The sequence below is a fragment of the Lynx canadensis genome, chromosome D1, assembly GCF_007474595.2.
Source record: "Lynx canadensis isolate LIC74 chromosome D1, mLynCan4.pri.v2, whole genome shotgun sequence".
In the NCBI taxonomy this organism is placed as follows: Eukaryota; Metazoa; Chordata; class Mammalia; order Carnivora; family Felidae; genus Lynx; species Lynx canadensis.
In genome coordinates this window covers 113,513,804-113,535,020 of record NC_044312.2, presented here as the reverse complement: position 1 = coordinate 113,535,020, position 21,217 = coordinate 113,513,804, and the positions used below count along the sequence as shown (strand labels likewise).

The window sequence follows — 21,217 nt, the reverse complement described above, 5'->3', positions numbered from 1 at the left end:
AGGAGGAAGCAGGACTAAAGGGAAGGCAGAATGACTCTGGACACAAAGGAGACTCTGAGGACGACACAAATCTTACCAGTGATTCTCCATCCCCAGATGCTAGAAAACAAAGACAAAACACATCAACGTTACAGGGACAGCCAGGACCTGGGTAAAGCCCCCTCGGGCGGCCCGGCGGACAGGTCGAGTGCCTCGGCGCACAGCCCGGCCCTGCGCCTCTCTGCCCACCGCCCGCGCCGCCCGCAGACCTGTGCAGAGGGCCCAGGGGGAAGGCATGCCCAGCAGGTTAGGGTTGCCAGGTGGAAAGGCCCACTGAGTGGCGGCACACTGGCCGTTCTGCGCCTTCATGCCATAAGCGGAGCTCGCAGCCGCGCCCCGCAAGCCCGCGCAGGACCCCGCCGAGAAGGGGGACGGCAGAGCCGTGTTAGCAAAGCAGCGCCCCTCGGCTGGGTCCGCGGGACGTCCTTCCTGCCAAACGAACAGATTCCCTGCGGGCAGCAGGAAGCACCGCACGCCTCGCCGACGTGCCGCTCGGCACACACACAGCCGCCCAGATCGTGGTGCCGAACCAGAGCCCGGCCCAGGACCGGGCGTGACAGGAAAGACAGGGACCGAAAAGTGAACAAAGCCCAGTGACGTTCAGACCCCCGACTTCAGAAGTGCTCGTTCCAGGCCGGGTCTCAGGAGGCGAAGGCTTACCGCGGGGTGGGGGCTGGGGCCCGGCGGGCAAAACCCAGCCCTGCGGCCCGCGGCCCCAAGCCTCGGCATGTAAGCCCCGCACCGTGCCCGCCACGGGCTGAGCTTCGGGTTTGGGGACTCTGGCCTGGGGGCCGGGGCTTTGCTCCCTTGACTTTGGGACCTGTTTCTTAGATTTAAGAACAAAAAGGCCATCTTGGATTTCCATCATTTCAAAAAGCATTTTATCGATTTGGGTACTTTTTCTTGAGTATCTGTCACCAACCCACTGTCACCTCATACTCGTTTTCACAGAGCTCATCACCCGATAAGCTTATCACATTCATCACATGACAAACTTACCCTGTTTCTCTGACTACCTTAACAACAGCTGTACACGGGGTGCCTGGGGGGCTCAGCTGTCCGAGTTCAGCTCAGGGCATGATCTCATGGTCCGTGAGTTCGAGCCCCACACTGGGCTCTGTGCTGACAGCACAGAGCCTGCCTGAGATCCTCTGTGCCCCGCCCCCCCCACCCTTCCCCTGCTCACGCTCTGTCTCAAAAATAAACAAACATTTAACAAATAAATAAATAACACTCGTCGGAGGAGTCATTCATCTACCACAAAATTTCGGTGCACGGTTCAGGGACCCCCGGCCCGTCTGTAGAGTGACACGACCAGGACAGTACAGTTTTGGGGTCCCAGAAGTCACCTGCCCAAATGGAGTCAGTCCACTTAATCTCACTTCAACTTTCTTCAGTTACTTAAAACCCAGTTTGGAGGCTTCCAGCAAACGCACCGCCTTTCAGGGCGAAGCCGCGTCTACTTCACGGGGGGCGCGTGCAGGTGGCGGCCACCGTGCACGCGAGGCTGCAAAGGGCTTCTCCTCAAACAAGGAAGCCGAAGCGCTGAATTGACAGCTGCGTTCACCCCCAAAGCAGCAGGCACTGGCACCCCGGAGGCTCCAAGACAGACCCGGGGAGAGAGGGGCCGAGCGGTGAAGGCAGCGAGCCCAGAGCGCGACGGGCCGAGGCCGAGCAGCCCACGTGCCACCACGCACCTGGACTTCCCGGTGCGTGTGCGTGCGCACACTCACGAGAAATGGTCTTGTGTGCGTCGTTTTCAGGGGGCCGCCGGACAGGACCCTGAGGGTAGGTGACTCTAGGTCGTACGTGACACTCTCAGCGCCACCACTCACCTTTCAGCGGGCTGAAGAAGTTGAAGAACGAGTCGTTGGGGACTTGCTTGGTGATCGTTCTCACCGTGCCTCGGCCCTTATGCTTCTGCTTCTTCTTGATCGTTTTGACGGTGACGTTTTTTCCTTTCTTCCAGTCAATGACACACCTGCAGAGACAGACGCCCATCACGCACACGTACACCCGCCACGGGAGAGCCCAGCAAAGCAGAGCCACGCGCCTAACCTGGACGACCCTGTCAGAGGAACCCACCCACGGGTCCCCGCACGCCCAGGCGCATCCGAAGCTCAGCGACAGGAGAACGGCCAGAGGGGCGGTCCGCCCCCATCCGGGTTGGGAGCACTGCCTTAAGCGTGACGCATTTCTCCCGAGACCTTCTGTACTTCTTCTGTGGCCGAGCCCGGTCAGCGCGGGGCTGGGGTGCCCAAACGATGCTCACAGGTTGTCACCTGCTGTCTCTTGGCCCCAGAGCACAGCTGGACTAACTCATGCACCCAAATTCTCAAGGCAGCTAAGCAAGCAGAACAAGCTGCCGGAAGGCGGCGGGCGACCCCTGGCCGTATTCGCGACCGGGGCACAGCACGCCGGCTGCCGGCTGCCATGGGGGCCCTGCCGGGGGGTGAGCCCGGCCGGCTTTCTAATCTTCCCATCACTGGGGCTCAACGGGCAGCCCCTGGCAGCACGTGACTAGTGTCTGCTCAGGACGCTGTTTCCACGACGACAGCCTGGGCCTGGGAAATGATCTGACAGAGTCACCATTGCCACTGGAGCCCGGCAGGGTCTTGACGAGGTGCAGAACTGTCACATGGGGAGATTGCAGCACCTGGCTCCAGTGAGTAAGGCTCATGGTTTCGGCTCAAAGACAGAACAGACCACGAGGAATGAACTCCAACCCACACTGTCTCCCTGGTGATCTTGCCTGAAATCACCGAGGTGCTGGGTCACGAGTCAAACGACAATTAAACCGCCCCATCACTTTTCGAGGAAGCAACGGACCAACGCTGCCCTGCACAGACTCGTCCATTCGCTCAACAAATACTGGCCGAGGGTGACTTATCGGTGCAGCGAGGACAGCTTCGTGTCAGGGGACTACAGCAGCCAATGCCTCCTCCAATGAGGAAACCCGGCCACTTACCCTACACGCTGGCACGTGTGACCTCGCGAATGACACATTTCCCAGCACAGGCCATCATAGCCCCAAACAGAAAGACTATTTAACTTAAATCTCTCTGTCCACTGGGCTTTTAAGGAGATTACAGACTTTCTGCTTTATTCCTAATTTCTCCTCCGCGTGGGGCTCTGCAGTCACCTGCTTCTGTCTCACAAAACGAAGCTGGAGCGGCATCTCCTTACCCGTCACAGTCGACTATTTCAGGGCCTTCAAAGGAGAAAGGATCGGCCTTGTCTGGCTCTGACTTCATCTTATACGTTTTTGTCAGGACTGAGTTGGTAAAGTAGTCGTTGGGTTCAAAGTGGAACTCTAAGACAAAAGACTGAAGACAGAAACTCCGGGTGAGCACGGCTGAAAACACAAGTAACCAGTGACAGATCTCGTGAGCCGCGCGGCGCGTCCTGGAAACCAGCTCCCCCGAGCGCGCCGCCACAGACGGAAGCCACCACTGAACAGCTCAACAGCGACGGCCACGTGGCAAGAAAAACCTCTGTTCCAAAAAACACCGGTACAGAGTCAAGACACAAACGACAGGTGGGGGGCCGCCTGCCGCACTCCAGCCCCAGGAGGGCGCACGTGGCCCCCGAGGCCCCCTTCCCGGCCGGGTCCACGCTCTCCTGAGGGATCCCAGCTTCTGTCTGCTGCCCCTGGCCCACCCTGCCAAGGTGGGGGTGTGGATGGGGAAAGCAGGCGGCCGCGGCCCAGCCCCCCTCTCCCTGCCGCGCCAAGGGGCCAGGCCCCGTGGGGTGCGGGAGCACTGACGACGGGGCCTCCTCAAGCCACACAAAGGACAACTGCATCCTCTGTTCACAAAGCCCTCTAGAACCGGAGAGGAAAAATGGACACAAGGTGTGTACAAAGGAGCAGTCAGGTCACCAATAAAGTCAAGCGGCCAGGAAGGAAGATTCTAGTTTTCCAGTCCGTACGAATAACGTCATACTGGCAAAGCGTGTTGGGAAAGCAGGTGCCCTCCATACTGTGAACAGTTTTACAAGGGACCATCTGGCACAATCCAAAGATTAGTGAAAGTAAAATCAATCTAAGGAATTTATATTCCATGTAAAAAAGACACCCGGATGGATGTGTCACTATGTGCAAAGACACTCACCTCAGCCCCATCTTCAGGAAAAAAAGATGGTCTGGGTTAAGTAAGTTACAGACACAACTTGCAAGACTGACTCTGAGTTCACACAGCCCGGGTTCCCACACTCTGCCTCTAAGTGTGGTGCGACTTTGGGAAGTCACTCAGGGTCTCTGTGCTTTTGTTTCCTCATCTATCTATAAAATGGAAGTAACAATCCTCTCTCTCTCCCCGAGTTGACTAGAATAGAATTCATAGAAGTTCATAGGCAACGCCTGCTAAATGTTACCTATTTCAATCTTCTTAATAATGGCATAATTACCAACTGGGAAAAAAACAGATTAAAAAGCCTAAGACTGAGAGCTCCTGGCTGGTGGAGCATGAGACTCTTAATCTCGGGGCTGAGTCTGAGGCCCATGATGGGTGTGGAGATTTAAAAAGAAAAAAAGAAAAAAAAAAAAAAAAAAAGGGGGCGCCCGGGTGGCTCAGTCGGTTGCGCGGCCGACTTCGGCTCAGGTCATGATCTCGCGGTCCGTGAGTTCGAGCCCCGCGTTGGGCTCTGTGCTGACAGCTCAGGGCCTGGAGCCTGCTTCGGATTCTGTGTCTCCCTCTCTCTGCCCCTCCCCCGCTCACACTCTGTCAGTCTCTCAATACTGACTAAAAGTGAAAAAAAAAAAAAAAAAGTTAAAAGGGAAAAAAAAAGTAAAATCTTAAAAACAAACAAAAAAGACCAGGTCCAAACCATATCCACTAAGGGAGAAGTGAAAGCCTGACCACCCAGAGCACAAGTCACTGGTCTGACGGAGCAGAGCGTCAGATGGAGTCCCCCCTTCTCCATCTGGCCCGACCCCCAGGGCTAAAAACACCACCCATCCTGGAAAAAGAGCACCCGGTTCGGAGGCTGCGATCGATCACTCCAAGTCTGTTGGGGGCGGGGCGGCGGCGGCCACAAGCAGGCACAGGTGGCCGGGGACAGGGAGGGCTGGCGAGCGGCACACCGTCACTCCCACTTTTGCACCGACCACAGTATCCCCTCCATCCTCTGCCATTTCCTTCCCTACCAGCTCTCCAACCAAGCGTACGATTCCCCGTCCTCAGGTTTTCCTCCCCGTAGGCCGCCGTTCAAGTCCAAAATAACTAACCCACGATGGGGAGGAGTCGGAAAGGGTTCAACGGGAGAAGAGGGCCCAAAGACGAGGCCACGTCCGTCACACACACACTCCCACAGCCGCGTCAGCCGTAAACACGCAGCAGATGCCTCGTCACACTCACACCCACGTGTAAGACCGGAGCTCGCGCTCGCCCAGAGAGGGTAGGAGCAGCCCGCACCCGGCACGGCCCACGGCAGGGGCTCCCGTCTGCGGAGCCGGCGTGGGGAGCTCCGACCCGCCGCTGCTCGCAGTTACGTCAAAACAGAGACACGAGAGCACGGGGACCGCAAAAAAGGACGCGGACCGAGATACCGCCAGCAGAAACGCGAAGTGGGCCTCTGAGCCTTGCAAACGTTCCTCTCCTTCGCTCCGGCAAAACTGCGCTGAGACGCATCCGAACTGAGGAGACCCCCAGGAATGTAAACGAGACCCGGGGCCCCGTACGCTGACCCGAGCGCAGCCCTTCGGACGGGGCGGCGGCCGCACGCGCCTGGGCACCGCCCGATCACCCGGCGGCCCCAGGGGCAGTCGTGACCGGGTCCCACCGCTGCGGCGGCGCCCACGCCACACCGTCCACACACGCGGTCCCCGTCTGCTGCAGCGCAAGCGTGGGGACCCCGGGGGGGAGGGCGGCAGGGCGGTCACGAGGAGCAGCAAACACACCGGCTGCGCTTCATCCTGAGGCTGGACGGTTCTCGTGCCTCTGACTTCAGCGTCTAAAACAGCTCATAACCATCTTTAAAAGACGACCGCGGAAACTGGGTCCGCAGCTGAGCTACTTCTGCAAGACGGAGATCTCTGCGCTTCCCCGTATTTCCTAAGTTTTCCACCGACGGAGGGAGCCACGAGGGAAAAAAGACGGGCTCGCGGTCGACCAAGACCAGGGCTCCTGTCTGTCTAGAAACCTCTGCAAGAGACGGAGACAGGCCGAGAAAGAACACGGACCCGGGAAATCACCAAACGGGTGTCTAGTAAGAACAAAGAAAAGAAGGAAAAAGAACCGATCCAGAAGAGAAGACTTGATAAATGGAGTCTAGGTGCCCCGGTGACTCAGTCGGTTAAGCGTCTGACTCTTGACTTCAGCTCAGACCATGATCTAACGGCTCATGAGTTCAAGCCTCACATCGGGCTCAGCACTGACTGCAGAGCCTGCTTGGGATTCTCTCTCTCTGCCCCTCCCTTCCTCTCTCTCCAAATAAACAAACATTAAAAAATAAACGGAGTCCAGATGACTCAGAGGTGAGGAAGAAGTGTTAGAAAAAAACTGACACAGGATCTTAAAACGGCATGCACGCAACCCCTTGGGAAGGTGGGGGGAGGATCACAGGAGTCCAAGCACCGGCCCGTGACCGCCCCACACGGCCCCCAGGGGGCGCTGTGGCCAACCGTCCCCACAGGCCAAAGAGAAAGCCCCGGGAACCAGGCTGACCCGGTGCGGCAGGAAGGGGGTGCCCCACAGCCTGGGAGCAGGCTTCACCACGGTCCGCACCCTCGACCTGCAGGCGGGAGAGCCAAATGTCACTTCCCAGAGTGAGACGGGCAGGAAAAGTGGAAGGGACAGACGCAGTATGGCCCCGGCCCCTCGCCTCCGACAAGGCACCCGCAGGACCAGGGAGAGAAACCCACTTGGCGACACTGGCCCTCGTCCATGGCGTGGGGCCAGCGTTCTGTGACCGGGAGGGCGAACGGCCGGGCCCCAGGTCTCAGGCCCCTCCGCACCTTCCCCCGGGCCCGAAACGGAGAGCCACGAGTCCGTCAGCCGTGTGGCGCCGGAGCGGCTCCGGCACCGGGATGGAGCCCATCAGCCAGAGCCAGGCTCACAGGCCCGAACGTGCCCGTGCCAGGCCCCCCCTCACGCAGGATGGCGGGGGGGCGGGCCGGCCTCACACTCCTCCCACACCGCAGCAGGAGTGCTGGAAAGAGGTGCCTTGTGGCAGTCAGGGCGGGGGGGCATTCTTCAGTGTGGTCCCCCCGCAGTGTCTTGCAGGCATGAGCATCTGGGGTTCCTAGGACGGTGCCGCCCGAATCTGAGGACACACCTACCATCCTTTCCACACTCGTCCGAGCCTCACAACCCCGGGAGACGCTTAGGAGAAAGACGCCACCACACGCCCTCTGGCAGGGGAGGCAGGGGACAAGCCAGCTCAGAAAGCAGCGCACGGCACGGCGGACACCACGGCCAGCGAGTCCAGTCCTGCGTTGGACTCTGGCCACCTGCCACGGGCGGCCGGCAGCCTGAGCGGCTTGGCGAGGCCCAGGGAGGCCACAGGAGAACATCCCAGCTCCTGGCGATCGTCTGGCTCGGGACCACCCCACAAGCGGGGGCCGGGTCTGGATCCCCTGCCCCGGCTCCGAGCCCCTCACCCTCAGCAGCCCGACCCTTTCTGACGCCCAGTAGGAGCTCGGTCAGTACTCACCATAGGCTGCCCGGGGTCTGAGAACTTCACTTTAATGTCCTGCAGGTGCTTCAAGATCGGCTCGTCGTACTCCTAATCACGAACAGAGCAGAAAGAACTTTCTAGCAGGCCTTTTCAAAGCAGCAACACGCGTGGTCTTTGAGCCACTGCTGCTCACAGCCCTGCCGGGCTCTGTGCTCGTCAAGCAGGAACTCCCAGGAAGCCACCCAATCCGTTCACCGACCATGGGTCTCGGTGACAGCAATCAGGGGCAGCCTCCCTCTGGCACACTGGAGTGCTGGGAACCATCGACGCCAGGGAGGAAGGACAAGGGCCCAACTGCTCTCACACTCCGCCAGCTGCCGCCGCGTACGGGTGTCGACCAAGACTGCTGGTCTGCACGTCTCCGAAGAGAGAACCAGAAGCAGCCCCTGGGTCAGCCCACTGACTTTGCTGGCCAACTTCCTGGCCTCCTGGCCTCACAGCTCCCCACTCGTTCACTCACAATAAGAAGGGGCTGGAGTCCGGGAACGGCACCCTGGGCTGAGGCGGCAGGCCATCGCGGAGGGGAGAAGGCTACTCCAGGTCTCGGCTCAGCCCCAGAGCCGTAGGCCTTCCCGGCAGCACCGCAGTGGAAGCGGGGGTGGGGGGGTGGGGGGCGTTGCAGCAGTGACACCCTCCGCCCCCCTCCGCCGGTCACAGAAAGGGCCTTTCCGCCCACCACGGCCAACCACTAAACGCTCAGATGGTTCACAAGTGACAAGAGCTCTCTGCGACGTGGACGTCTGCTCACCTGGACTAACTCACTCAGCATATCTACGTTTCTAAAGATGGTGAACCAGAACTCTGGGATTCCTTTGGGGTTTGGCTCCTCTGCTGTCGCGACTTCCTTTTCCGCGATGACTACTTTACTTTTCACGTCTCCCTAAAAGAGCAAAGATGCGCCAGAGAGCACTTACCGCAAAGCAACAAAGTTACAAAGAATTCAATGGCTTAGTGCACAACGGAAGTTTCAGAACCCTGCACAAACTTCTCTCAGAAGCTGTTCTTGGAACCCACGTCCCCAAGACCACTGAGCAGGTCACACTTTTAAACATTTCTAAGGAACAAAACATTCAAGGCATTCCATCGGATGGATTTCCATGATACAATTTTACAACATGGCACAGCGCCGGCAAATTCAGGAAAGGCTGTCCAGCACAAGCTCTAGGAGACGTCCGTCTTGGGACAACCACCCACCACCGGAGAGAGACCCTGTCCCCTCGGCAACAAGAAACAGCCAAGCAGTGTCTACCCCAAACGATAAGGAGGTGACTATTAACATCGGGACAGAAACTCCATGCAAACATCAGGGAGGTGACCGGACAGGCTACGTGCAACCTGGGGGGTGGCGGGGGTGGGGGTGGGGGAGGCTTTTCTAACATCAAAGCCCAGGAGAGGGCGGGCCCAGGAGAGGGCAGGCCCAGGGAGGTCAAGGACAACACCAAACGGAGCCACTGGAAAGTGCAAAAGTCTCCTCACACGGGATTCTCGCGTGAAATGCTCGCGAGGGGCTTTTTAAATTTACAGAAGATTTTCCTTGAGCAATAAGGAAGCGATTCACAACTATACTCGTCTGTAGCCATTGCTTCAACCAGGCCGGGTTCTAAGGCTATTGAGACTAACACACGCTTCAAAACAATTCCCTGGGAACTAATACTGGCGGATAGAAGACACTGGTCTCCCAAACAAAATCAGGCGGAACTTCCGGTCGCACTGGAATGGGACCAATCCTGGAAGGCTGTCCGCCTATCTAAAGCTCCCGGGCACACTGCGACTGCTCCGGGGTCGCTGCTGGGCCCCGAGCAGGGCGGCACAGACATCCACCACACCCTCCTCACAACCCTGACCTCGTAGTGACCGCTGACGCGGGTGTCCCCTCCTCTCATGGGACTGTGCCTTTCTCTTGACCGAGACTTTGCTGATGTTTTGAGTCCTGTCCATCCGACCCCACGTCTCAGTGCACTGCTGTACCGAGTGGCTTCCGCGACCAGACGGAGAAGGGAGACGTGTCTGGTTCGCAGTTTTAACTGCTGCCAGCCCTGCTGGCCGCCCAGTGCTCCCCGCCACAGAGAGATCCAAACAGCCAACCTAAGAGTGAATTCGCACCTACTGGGAGGAGCTCCTTCCTTGGTGATGTTACACCGAGGACTGAAACCTGTTCCAAGAGGTTGCTTATTTCTAACTGCACTGAAACAACAGAACACAAGTTGCACTCGTTAAAAAAATACTCACGGCCAGCTTATCCTCCTCTTCGTTCTCACTGTGCCACTCTGATTCCGCGTCTGTCGGTTCAACATCACCAGTGATGAACTCCCTTCTCTTTAAGTAAAAGTGAGACCTTCTTAGAGCTATAGTAAGTTATCCAGGAACTCAAGAGTTAAGTTTGCAAATAACATCTGTGAAAAACCGAATGCTTTTATAACTTAAGATTCTAGGGGTGCCTAGGCGGGGGGTGGGGAGGGGGGTGGCTCAGTTGGTTGAGTGGAGTCCGGCTCTTGGTTTGGGCTCAGGTCACGATCTCATGGTTTGTGGGTTCGAGCCCCACATTAGGCTCTGTGTTGTCAGCGAGGAAGCCTGCTTGGGATTCTCTCTCTTCCTCCTCTGCCTCTCTGCCCCTTTCCTGCTGTCTCTCTCTCTCTCTCAAAATAAACAAACGTTAAAAAAAAAACAAAACAAGATTCTAAGTTTTAGGGCTTAAAGAGGAACATTCAAGGATTCATCACTAGGTACACGTGGATGTTTTACTTCAACTTAGATTTGAAATCCGTGAGTGAAACGTCCGCGCAAGCCGCCCACCTTGTCAAAGAGAGGCTGGTACAGTGCGGCATACTTCCTCTCCAGGTCATGCACCTCCTCGTAGAACTTGGCCTCTATGTGAGCACACTTCACCTGCAGCTGTTTCAACGCATTGATTCTTCTCTTCACCGCTTTGGGTAAACTGACACGAGACAAAAAGTAAAACATCCTTATGGCTGCAAAAGAAGGCAGAATGCTTTTCGATTTTCTTAAGATAAACGTAGCTTACCACAGAATTAACATCCTTACTACAGAAAAGGGCTCCTAAACACCGTTAAAAGGACAAACATCCCCACGGAAAAGAAAGGTGGGGGGGTGGGCAGAAGCAGACAACTAATCAACAAAGAAAAAATACAAATAATCAAACGTGGAAGAAAGGTTCAATCCCACGAAATATCTGGAAGAACGTTGATTTACAAGAACCGCTGCCTTTTCCTTACCTAATTAGCCATCAAAACCAAAAACAAAAACAAAAACAAACGACTCCTGGGTTTGCGAAGCCTGAGAGGCAAACCAGAACCTGGATGTTACGGAATGTTCCTTGGATCCAGTCACTCTATTTGCAAAAATTTACCCTAAGGAAATAACCAAATATTTATGTGCTGATAGGTCCACTGAGACATTATTTGTCAAAGTTAAAAATAGTGAAAATAAGGACAAGCTGAGCAGGGCTAAAACACAGCGTGTCCACAATCACATTTTCACACAATATTCAGCACCAAGAGAGACGTTCACACTCACACACCAAGGGAGACACCAGACATGACATGGACAAATGGGGCCTGTTCCCTTCCAGAGTCAGGTAACTTTGAGCTTCTTTGCCTCCTGACACTTTTCTATACTCTAAAAATACTTGTTTGTATGCATTACTTTTATAAACAGATTAAAAAAAAAAAAAAAAAAAAACCAACAAAACCCTTTTAACCCATCAGAACGAAGTTTAACCTGAAGCTCTCGGTCCCCATCTGGAACAAAGAGCAGGTCTCTGGGCCTCATCCCAGACCCACACGGCCCCCTGGACAGCGTCCACCTGGGCTGGGCCCTCAAGGCGGGGCCGGCACTAGCCTGGACACCACAGCCTTCCTCCAGAAAGGCACAGAAGGAACTAACCTTCCTTCAACAACAGTCCCAGCTGCTCCTATGCACAGCACTGTTTAGAAAGTACCGGAACAGCCTTAAATCACAAAGGACCCCGGCCACCTCAAGGTAAAGGTCCTTTAGCAAGACTCATAAATCCAGTCCCCTTTCTAGGACCTTCTGCTGGCAGGACAGCAAAGAGGAGGCACAGTGAGGACGTAATGAAACAGCACATACATAAACACCTGTATTTCTTTTGTGCATTTTAAAAAATGCACAATGTTTTTATATAAAAACATCTTTAAAATTTTGTTTTTAATTTTGTATTTGAGAGAGAGACCAAGAACGAGCAGGGGAGGGGCAGAGAGACAGAGGCAGAAGCGGAAGAAGGCTCCAGGCTGCGAGCTGTCAGCACAGAGCCCGATGTGGGGCTCAAACTCACAAACCGCGAGATCGTGACCTGAGCCAAAGTCAGACGCTCAACTGACTGAGCCACCCAGGCGCCCCTCTTTTCTGCATTAATCACATAATTACAATTATTTTTAGCTTTCCAAATCCTCCTAATGGAGTAAAAATAACAAAAGATTCTAAGCAAAACGGACCCTGATAGTCTACATCCACTTGTCCTCCAACCGGTTACATTAACTCCAGAGTCTCCCCCGCAGGCACTGGCCGTGCAGTGCGGCCAACGTAGAAGTAACTGCATTCCACGAAACCCTGTTCCTCCCCCAGCATTTCCTCCCCATGAGCGCCAGCCCACTCGCCCGGAGTCTAGCCAGAAAGCGAGAGACCGTCAGCGCCCTCAAGTCTCCTTCTCCCAGGCAGTGTCACTACGTCCATCTGCGGGCAGCGGGGAGAGACCGCGCCCCGCCCTGAGCCTGGCCCGTGGGCCCAGGTGGCCCCCCTGCCCCCGAGCGGCACCACCCCCTACAGGCCTGCGTTTCTAGCACACGCTGAGCCCAGGCGCTCCTCTCTGGAACCCGGAGCCCGGCTGCCAGCCCCCAAAGTCTGCTCAATGGGAAAGACATTTACTCCCAGTCTAAGGAACCAGGAAATCGGTCTTTTTCCCTTTCTTAAAGTTGCACCAGGGGCCCACGCACAGCATACTTACGTCTCAATGTAACTGGAAGGAGTGTGGGAGACATTGTCAAGCCGTTCCTGTAAAGCCGCCAAAACTTGAGGATTCTGCATCACCTGATCGGTGAGCTTTTCTATTAAGAGGTAAAAACAAGGCCAAAAACTTGAAAATATGCCCACCACAGAAGAGCCAAGAGTTAAAACTCATCAGCACACACTTACTTAGCTTTGTTTATTTAATTTCTAATTTTTTTTTTAAATAGATTTTTACTTATTGAGAGACAGGGAGACACAGAGCATGAGCAGGGGAGGGGCAGAGACAGGGGGAGACACAGAATCCGAAGCGGGCTCCAGGCTCCGAGCTGTCAGCACAGAGCCCGACGCGGGGCTCGAACCCACAGACCGCGAGATCACAACCCGAGCCGAAGTCGGACACCCAACCGACTGAGCCACCCAGGCGCCCCCACGTTTATTTAATTTCTAAATGTAGCGAGTAGCTGAAGTACATGTTTTGAAAGTACTTATTATGTATTTTAAAGGCGTTGGATAGCCTCTGTTAACTACCTGAGTGGTTAGAAATCCACTGAAAGGTACCTGGAGATTTCTGGTACTCACTTTAGCTGTCTAAGCCCCAGATCTCCCAAAAGAGTACAGAGTCATTTCCCAACGTAGGGACCTATCTCCTGCCGCCCCGCCATCCTGAGGGGACCCAGAGGCCAAGGACAGGATGAGGCAACCGTCCCTCAGAGAAAACCAGCGTGCACCTGCAGTCTGGCTCACAGCCCCGGCCGGCTCCTGGAGCGTCCAGACGTCCAAGCGTTGCGGGTCCCCACCCTCACCTACGCTGCCCTGCCCAGACCCACCCCCAGCACATAGCAATCCCTGCCCGTCCTCCTAAAACTCACCGGCCTCGTCCACCACACTGCCCTTTCGGCTCACACAACATTTGTACTATTTCCCAACAAAGAAGCAAGACACTGAGGAGGAAGGAAGTGTCTCTGGCTCAACTGTAACCACAGAGTGGGCACATCATCTGGCCCCCGGCGCAGACTCTCACCATCTGCTGAGCCAATGCCCTCTTACTGACACTCTACAGGAACCTACGTAGCACACTCACCTGACTCCAAAGGTAGTCCATACCTGGGAGCTCTCTCTGCTCCCTCACTCTTTTTTTAAAGATTTTTAAGTGACCTCTACACCTAACACGGGGCTCGATCTCACAACCCCGAGGTCAAGCATCGCAAGCTCCACCCACTGAGCCAGCCAGGTGCCCCTCTTTTTGTAAGCAAGTGATGTGGGCAAGCAAAGGACACTAAGTAGGCAACTGGATTTCAACATTTTAATTACAAACAACTGCCACCGTGAAACAGTGTGTATGTGTATTTAATCTATGTAACTGTGTAATGTAACACTGTATACGCGTACAATGCATAAATGCTACGTGCATATACACAAACACACATGTTCTCTAGCTCTGGCCACTGAAAGGTCTAGAAACAATGACAGTTAGCATCTATGTTCTGGTTTTTTTTTTTTTTTATGTTCATATTTATTTATTTTTGAGAGAAAAAGCACAAGCAAGGGAGGGGCAGAGAGAGAGAGAGAGAGAGAGAGAGAGAGAGAGAGACAGAGAGAGAGAATCCGAAGCAGGCTCCTGGCTCCAAGCTGTCAGCACAGAGCCCGATGCGGGGCCCAAACGCACGAACCGTGAGATCATGACCCGAGCCAAAGTCAGGTGATTAACTGACCAGGCCTCTCTGGTGCCCGTGTTCTGGTTTTTGTTTTTTTTTTTTTTTAAATTTTTTTTTTTTCAACGTTTATTTATTTTTGGGACAGAGAGAGACAGAGCATGAACGGGGGAGGGGCAGAGAGAGAGGGAGACACAGAATCGGAAACAGGCTCCAGGCTCTGAGCCATCAGCCCAGAGCCCGACGCGGGGCTCGAGCTCACGGACCGCGAGATCGTGACCTGGCTGAAGTCGGACGCTTAACCGACTGCGCCACCCAGGCGCCCCCCGTGTTCTGGTTTTAAAATGTATCTCCCTACTAAAACAGGGCCCCTGGGACAAATGGTAGATTCCAGGTCTGGAGCAAGGGAAGTACAAGGAAACACGGAACATCACCTAGCACACAAACTGATGGGGACATAACAAAAGGCCACAGAAGCCAGCTTGAAGGGAACTCCACTAGCAAAGTGGGACAACGTACATACCAGAAAGAATGATGGCAACTGATAAAACACTGGAACAGAAATCGAGGCGCCTACAGTAACACTAAAATGGGGGTTGGGAGAGTAGGGAAGGAAAGCCGGTCTTTTTTCTTCCTAACGTTTATTTTCAAAGAGACAGAGCGAACGAGCCAGGGAGGAGCAGAGAAAGAGGGAGAGAGAGAATCCCAAGCAGGCTCCTGCTATCAGTGCAGAGCCCGGTGTGGGGCTTGATCTCACAAACTGCGAGATCACGACCTGAGCTGAGATCAAGGCCGTCGTTTAACTGCCTGAGCCACCAGGTGCCCCGACCGTCTTTGACAGATGTAATACACAGCAGGACCGTCTTAGAGAAACGCCTTGCTGCAACCACCAATGTCAATCCTGATTAAAGGATCACGACCATGACTCATGGAAAATATGGTACCCGCAGGATAAGCAACAGGTCACTCACTGACCGGACCCTCCCAACGGGGAAAGCTGCCAGGCGCTGACATAACCAAGTCCTCAATCTCAGCACTGACCCCGGGCGCAGCCCCAGTGCCCTTCCCACACCATGTCCCCGGTGTGGCAGTCTGAGTGTGACGGGGAGGAAACCGCCTGACCCACCCAGAGCGTGGACGTTCTACACGACAGCCGGGGCACGCAGCCCACTGATGTGTCATCGTGTGGAGGGTGGCTCTAGAACGAAGGAGACGGAACTAAATTGGAGACGTGACCCCTGGCCAGTCTCGGACTTGGGTGCGGGCGGCAGCTGGAACAGAGCTGCCGAGAAGCCCAGGGAAACAGGAACGCGACTGTGCTATCGGCTGGTGGTGCCCCGTCAACCCCGCATTTCTCCATTGTGGCAATGGCACCGCGGTGATGGCTGTGCATCCTGCTTTGTAGGAAATTTACATGGATCGGTTTTAGGAGAAAAGAGTCAGGTGGTCCACAACTTGCTTTCAAACAGTTCAAGGGGAAAAAGTACAGATACAGAAATTTTAAAATGGAGGAGAAATCACATCTGTGAATTTACAGACCGAATGACATGATGGAGTCTGGGGTTTGCTCCAGAATAACCAGGGAAAAGAAGAAAGGACACAGATGGGAAGACCAGTCCCTGGTTGAGGCACAGAGATGCACTGTACAGGTCACCGCACTTCTGGAAAGCCTGTAGTTCTGACCGTAAGTTTGAAATGAAGTCCCGATTTTCAGGGCGCCTGCTGGCTCAGTCAGTTAAGCATCCGACTCCCGATTTCCACTCCGGTCATGATCTCACAGTCTGTGAGTTCCAGCCCCACATCGGACTCTGCACTGACAGCTCAGAGCCTGCTTAAGGTTCTGTCTCCCTCTCTCTCTGTCCCTCCCCTGCTCACTCTCTTTCTCTCTCTCTCTCTCTCTCAGAATAAATAAACTTAAAATAAAAAAATAAAATAAAATAATAAAAAAATAAAATAAAATAAAATAAAATAAAATAAAATAAAATAAAATAAAATAAGGGCACCTGGGTGGCTCAATCAGTTAACATCTACCTTTGGCTCAGGTCATGATCTCACAGCTTGTGAGTTGGAGCCCCGCGTCAGGCTCTGTGCTGACAGCTCAGAGCCTGGAGCTGCTTCTGATTCTGTGTCTCCCTCTCTCTCTGCCCCTCCCCTGCTCACTCTCTTTCTCTCTCTCAGAATAAACTTAAAAAAAATAGTAATAAAATAAAATAAAATAAAATAAAATAAAAAATAAAATAAAATAAAATAAAATAAAATAAAATAAAATAAAATAAAATAAAATAAAATAGGGGCGCCTGGGTGGCTCAGTCAGTTAAGCGTCCGACTTCAGCTCAGGTCATGATCTCGGTCTATGAGTTCGAGCCCTGCGTCGGGCTCTGTGCTGACAGCTCAGAGCCTGGAGCCTGCTTCTGATTCTGTGTCTCCCTCTCCCTCTGCCCCTCCCTGCTCATGCTCTGTCTCTCTTGCTCTTAAAAATAAATATTAAAAAAAATAATAAAGCAAATAAAATAAAATAAACGAAGTACCGATTTCCACTTCAATTACTCTAACTCCTCCACGTCTTTGAAGCACAGTAACCCTGGACTTGTATTGCTTGTTATCGCAGTAAATGGGTCGAGGGTGCAGGACGCCCTGCTGTGCACACAAACTCTCCAACTGTCACCTTTTCCGCGGGTGGCGCACTGACCTGTATTACTTGCATTTTTAGCAGCCTCCAAGGCGTCTGAGGGAACACCATCTGAAAAACTAAGACAGCGTGTGCAGTAAGTATCGCTGGCAAGGAACTTCCGGAGACAGACAGCACAGGGCACTTTCTTACTTAACGCAGGGAGAGGGATCTCTGCAAGGACAGAGCACAGCTATGGACGCACAGGTGTTATCCACGAGGTGCTTTCCTGTTCTCAAAAAAAAAATCCTACCATCTAACCCCCCCCCCCGCCCCCACCCTCCACACCACACCCTGTGGTTCTGATTTCCAGCCCTGGCCGAAGCGTCTTAGTTTACACTTCTCCAGTTCCTTTCCCCCAAACTCTGCGGCCCTCCCTCAAACCAACCCCGCGAGCCAACCAGCATCCCGCTACGGCTTGGTCGGCCGCTAAGGGGGTCAGAGGAGAGCTGCCTTACCGGGTTTCTGGGACACGGTGCCCTCAGTGGCTCTGTAAGCCGGCCACAGAACGTCTCCACAATGGAACTTCCCCAAAATGGGTGCAACAGGTGTCAGAGACGTCTGGACACAGCTCCCTTACCAAAATCAAACCACATCAAACACCACACCAGACCTTCAGAACAAGCCACATAACAAAACTCTTCACTTGAACACCAGGGGGCGTGCAACGTGAGGAAGGCGGCCAGGACTTCACCGGGGAGGCACGAAGGCCTAGAGAGCAAAACGACCACTTCCCATAAAAGGTGTCCCAGGATCAGTATTTGAGACACTTCCCACGCGTGAAGCAAGTTTTCATGGGCTCAAATACAGGGGGGGAAAGGAGCCATCAGCCAGAGCTGCCGCTGGTGCTCACGGACGGGCAGCCTGGCTCGTGTTCAACAACCAAAACAGAAATCCCAACAAAGTCTGTCTTGGCTTACCTGTTATCTGCCATCTGAAGGCTCTGACCTCCTACGAATTGAAAAAGAGTTGTAACAATTAACGTCAAATATTCACAGAGAACTTTCCGCCAGTGTGCCCATCGGAGTGGCCGTCTGTGGGGGCGAGGGTCTACCAGGAGGGAACTTTCTGGGCCGATGGAAATGTTGTAGATCGTGAATGGGGTGTTGGTTTCTTAGGTTTCTTAGACACATACACTTGTCAAACTCATCAAATCATACACTAAGGACCTGTCAATTTCAGCGTATGCACATTTTACTCACAAAAAAAATGTCTTTTCGGTGCTACAATGACCAGACTTCAGAGTAAGAGCGATCAATCCTCATTTGCCTTTTCTCTATAAGAAGCTTTAACAAGGACGTGTGTTGATGCTAAGCCAATTATTCTGGAACCAGTCAAAGCATTTACTGGTGTTTACACTGTCTTGCACACTCCGAATCACAGGATGATTTTTAAACTTTGTTCTGTGTGTTCCCTTACTCCCACGCTAAAGATGTGGCACTGTCTGTGTAAAAGCACGATACAATATTCTCAGTCCAATCCCACTCTCAGAAGACACATATGACAAGGGTTATCTTCAAATCAGGTGAATTTCTACCTCTAAATATTAAAGTTAGGTTCCAAGACGTTTATGCCTCAAAAAGAACTCAATAAAACTTCAAAACCCTATCTAAATGCACAGCTAAAGAGAGGTGGTGACGTTCCTTAATCTCAGACACAGTAAACACACTTCGGAGCCTCTCCCTCTCCCTTCTCCCCATACTCTCCCCCGCCTCTCCCTCCTCCCCCTCCCTCTGAACCAGGGCAGCAACCTGTCAACAGCCCGGGCCCGTCGACGTCTTCTTCTCAGGTACTAGAGCAAAGCCCGAGCCCCTCAGTCACAATGTTTCAAACAAAACAGCAACTGAACACTTTGTACTGAAGAAAAATAACCGGAATTTATGATCTGCAAGCATTTTGTATTGAACTCAACTGCGTTTTCTTAGGCGATTTTGCTTTTGCAGATGCAAAGCAGAAGGAAGAGAATTCAACAGGTGCGGCGGGGGCTGGACACAACGGCCCTCCGCCTCACAGCCCCCACGTCAGTGACTTTTAAAGACCTTTCCTGGTCCCCACCACCTTCTGTGGAGTCCAGTCACCCCACACAAATGTGAATCCCTGCCCTTCCTAGCCGCCCACTGCGACCCTGCTTCCCAGCCCCGCCCCCCTGCAGCTCCCTACGTGTGCACGGCGGCCGGCGCAGGGCCCCGAGCTTCCGTTCCGCGAGCGCAGACCTCAGGACAGGGGAGACTGCAAAGTGACAGCTGATGCCAGACCCTAAGAGCTGAGGCGCCCGCCTAGCAGGTGCCAGCCGTGGAGTCCTGACGGCTCTCCCTACAACACGCCTTCGCTAACATCTGTCCGAACGCGGTCGTCTGTGTGGCTGCCGGGGGCCCCCGTTGTTTATTTCCACGCCAACAGCAGGATTTCTGGGTTGAACAGTACGGACGCCCGCACCTCCTGCCAACCTCGCTCCCCGCGGGCACCCACCGCCGCGTGGCTCCACCGTGTGGCGGTGTCTCCGCTAGCACCCCGGAGGCCACACGCGTGCTGAGTGCCGGGAGGGGCCTGCTCTCCAGAAGCAGCGGCACCGCCAGCCCAGCGGACGGGCTCCAGCCCTGACCCCGAGTCGGTAGCTGCCCATCAAACCACACACCTGGTGCCAACACCTCGTGTAGTGGCGAGGGCCCCACGGCGACAGGCACTTCCCTACAGTTTACGCCCGACACCGACTCTGCCAGGGAGCGAACACCCCCGGCGGGTAGGGGACGACACTGAGGCTGGGAAGGCGAACCGCCTGACCGAGGTCCCCCGGCTGGGACGATGCGGACTCGGGTCTGTCAACCTAAAAGAAAGGAGACAAGCCGAGGCAAGTTCCAAAACCAGAAAGAGAGCCTCCTGGGGAAAAGCAGAGGAACTGTAATTCGAGAGCTAGGGGGAGTCCACCGGAGGTCTAGGGCGCCCGCTTTTACGGGCAGAGGACAAAGAGGAAAAGCGAGTCGGGAGCCATGCGGCAAGCTGGACGGCTCAAAGACGGGGAGACATTCCTCGTGGACACTCACTGGGGGGAGACGACTTCCACGTTCCGGAAATCAAGCGTTTATAGGAAGTCAGCCTGACGGTCCTCGGGTCCGTTTTCCTGAGGGCGCACGTGTGAGACTCCCCACCTGACACCTTCGCTCCCATCGAAGGATACAATCCTGCTGGCGTCCCCGTGATCGGCCTCTGCCACAGAAGGCAGCGCCGGTCAACTGGTCTGTACGGGGTCTTGTTCAGAGCTGTCCTTAGCTGTGAGTGGACGGAGCCCGTCAGAACCCAGGAAGACCGTCCCCAGATGTTTGTCCTCACGGGAGGGACGCGGCCAGAGGGCGTCAGGCCACATGTGAACAAAAAAGTCACGAAATGGGGGATCTCAGCCATGTTCCTCCCAGTGGAGCTTCAGGCTAAGTCTTGGGAAGGAAGAGAACTCTAGCTTGTACACACGTCTAGGAGGAAGGCCCCTGCCTGATACAAGGAAGGCCCCTGCCTGATACGAGGAAGGCCCCTGCCTGATACGAGGAAGGCCCCTGCCTGATACGAGGAAGGCCCCTGCCTGATACGAGGCAGCACAAACTTCAGTGAGAGGGTTAAACCCAGGGCCCAAAGTCCAGTTATGGCTACCGGCTGGAAAAACTCCTCAGCCGGTTTCCCTCGCTGCCCGGGATTTAGAAAGCTGAAAACGTCCCAGGTCTCTGGGGCCTGGCTTATTCCAGTTCACAGTTTGATATTACATTTCATTATTATTTTTTTATTTAAAAAAAAAAAATTTTTTTTTTTAATGTTTGTTTATTTTTGAGACAGAGAGAGACAGAGCATAAACGGGGGAGGGCAAGAGAGAGAGAGAGGGAGACACAGACCCGAAGCAGGCTCCAGGCTCCGAGCTGTCAGCACAGAGCCCGACGTGGGGCTCGAACTCACGGACCGCGAGATCATGACCTGAGCCGAAGTCGGACGCTGAACCGACTGAGCCACCCAGGCGCCCCTACATTTCATTATTCTTAGTTCTTCAGTTATTCCCCCCATTTGTTAACATACAAACAGCATTCTTCCCCAAACAGGGCACCGGTTCCTCCCTGCTACTACGGAAGACAGCTCAGGACTACCTTCTGCGACTGTCTGTCTGGGTCCGTTGATGTTCAGAAGCACTCAAAGGAGCAGTAAAGGTAGAACCACAGATTCG

The 21,217-nt window shown here is 54.3% G+C and overlaps 1 protein-coding gene across 5 annotated transcripts in view; it reads right to left on the bottom strand.

Moving 5' to 3' along the window:
* NAP1L4 (nucleosome assembly protein 1 like 4) overlaps positions 1–21,217 on the bottom strand; it is a 47,700-nt gene that overhangs the window by 10,720 nt on the left and 15,763 nt on the right. For 2 of the 5 annotated variants that reach the window (XM_030333099.1, XM_030333100.1), the window contains exons 3-12: positions 17,940–17,970; positions 17,041–17,099; positions 12,698–12,797; positions 10,510–10,651; positions 9,946–10,032; positions 8,465–8,596; positions 7,693–7,764; positions 3,226–3,365; positions 1,875–2,020; positions 77–99 (exon numbers count right to left, since the gene is read on the bottom strand). In XM_030333099.1, coding sequence (XP_030188959.1) covers positions 77–99; positions 1,875–2,020; positions 3,226–3,365; positions 7,693–7,764; positions 8,465–8,596; positions 9,946–10,032; positions 10,510–10,651; positions 12,698–12,797; positions 17,041–17,099; positions 17,940–17,970 — 932 coding nt within the window. Of the gene's footprint in view, positions 1–76; positions 100–1,874; positions 2,021–3,225; positions 3,366–7,692; positions 7,765–8,464; positions 8,597–9,945; positions 10,033–10,509; positions 10,686–12,697; positions 12,798–13,568; positions 13,637–17,040; positions 17,100–17,939; positions 17,971–21,217 lie in introns of those variants that run through there. The other 3 variants (XM_030333102.1, XM_030333101.2, XM_030333103.1) reach the window with 3 other exon arrangements.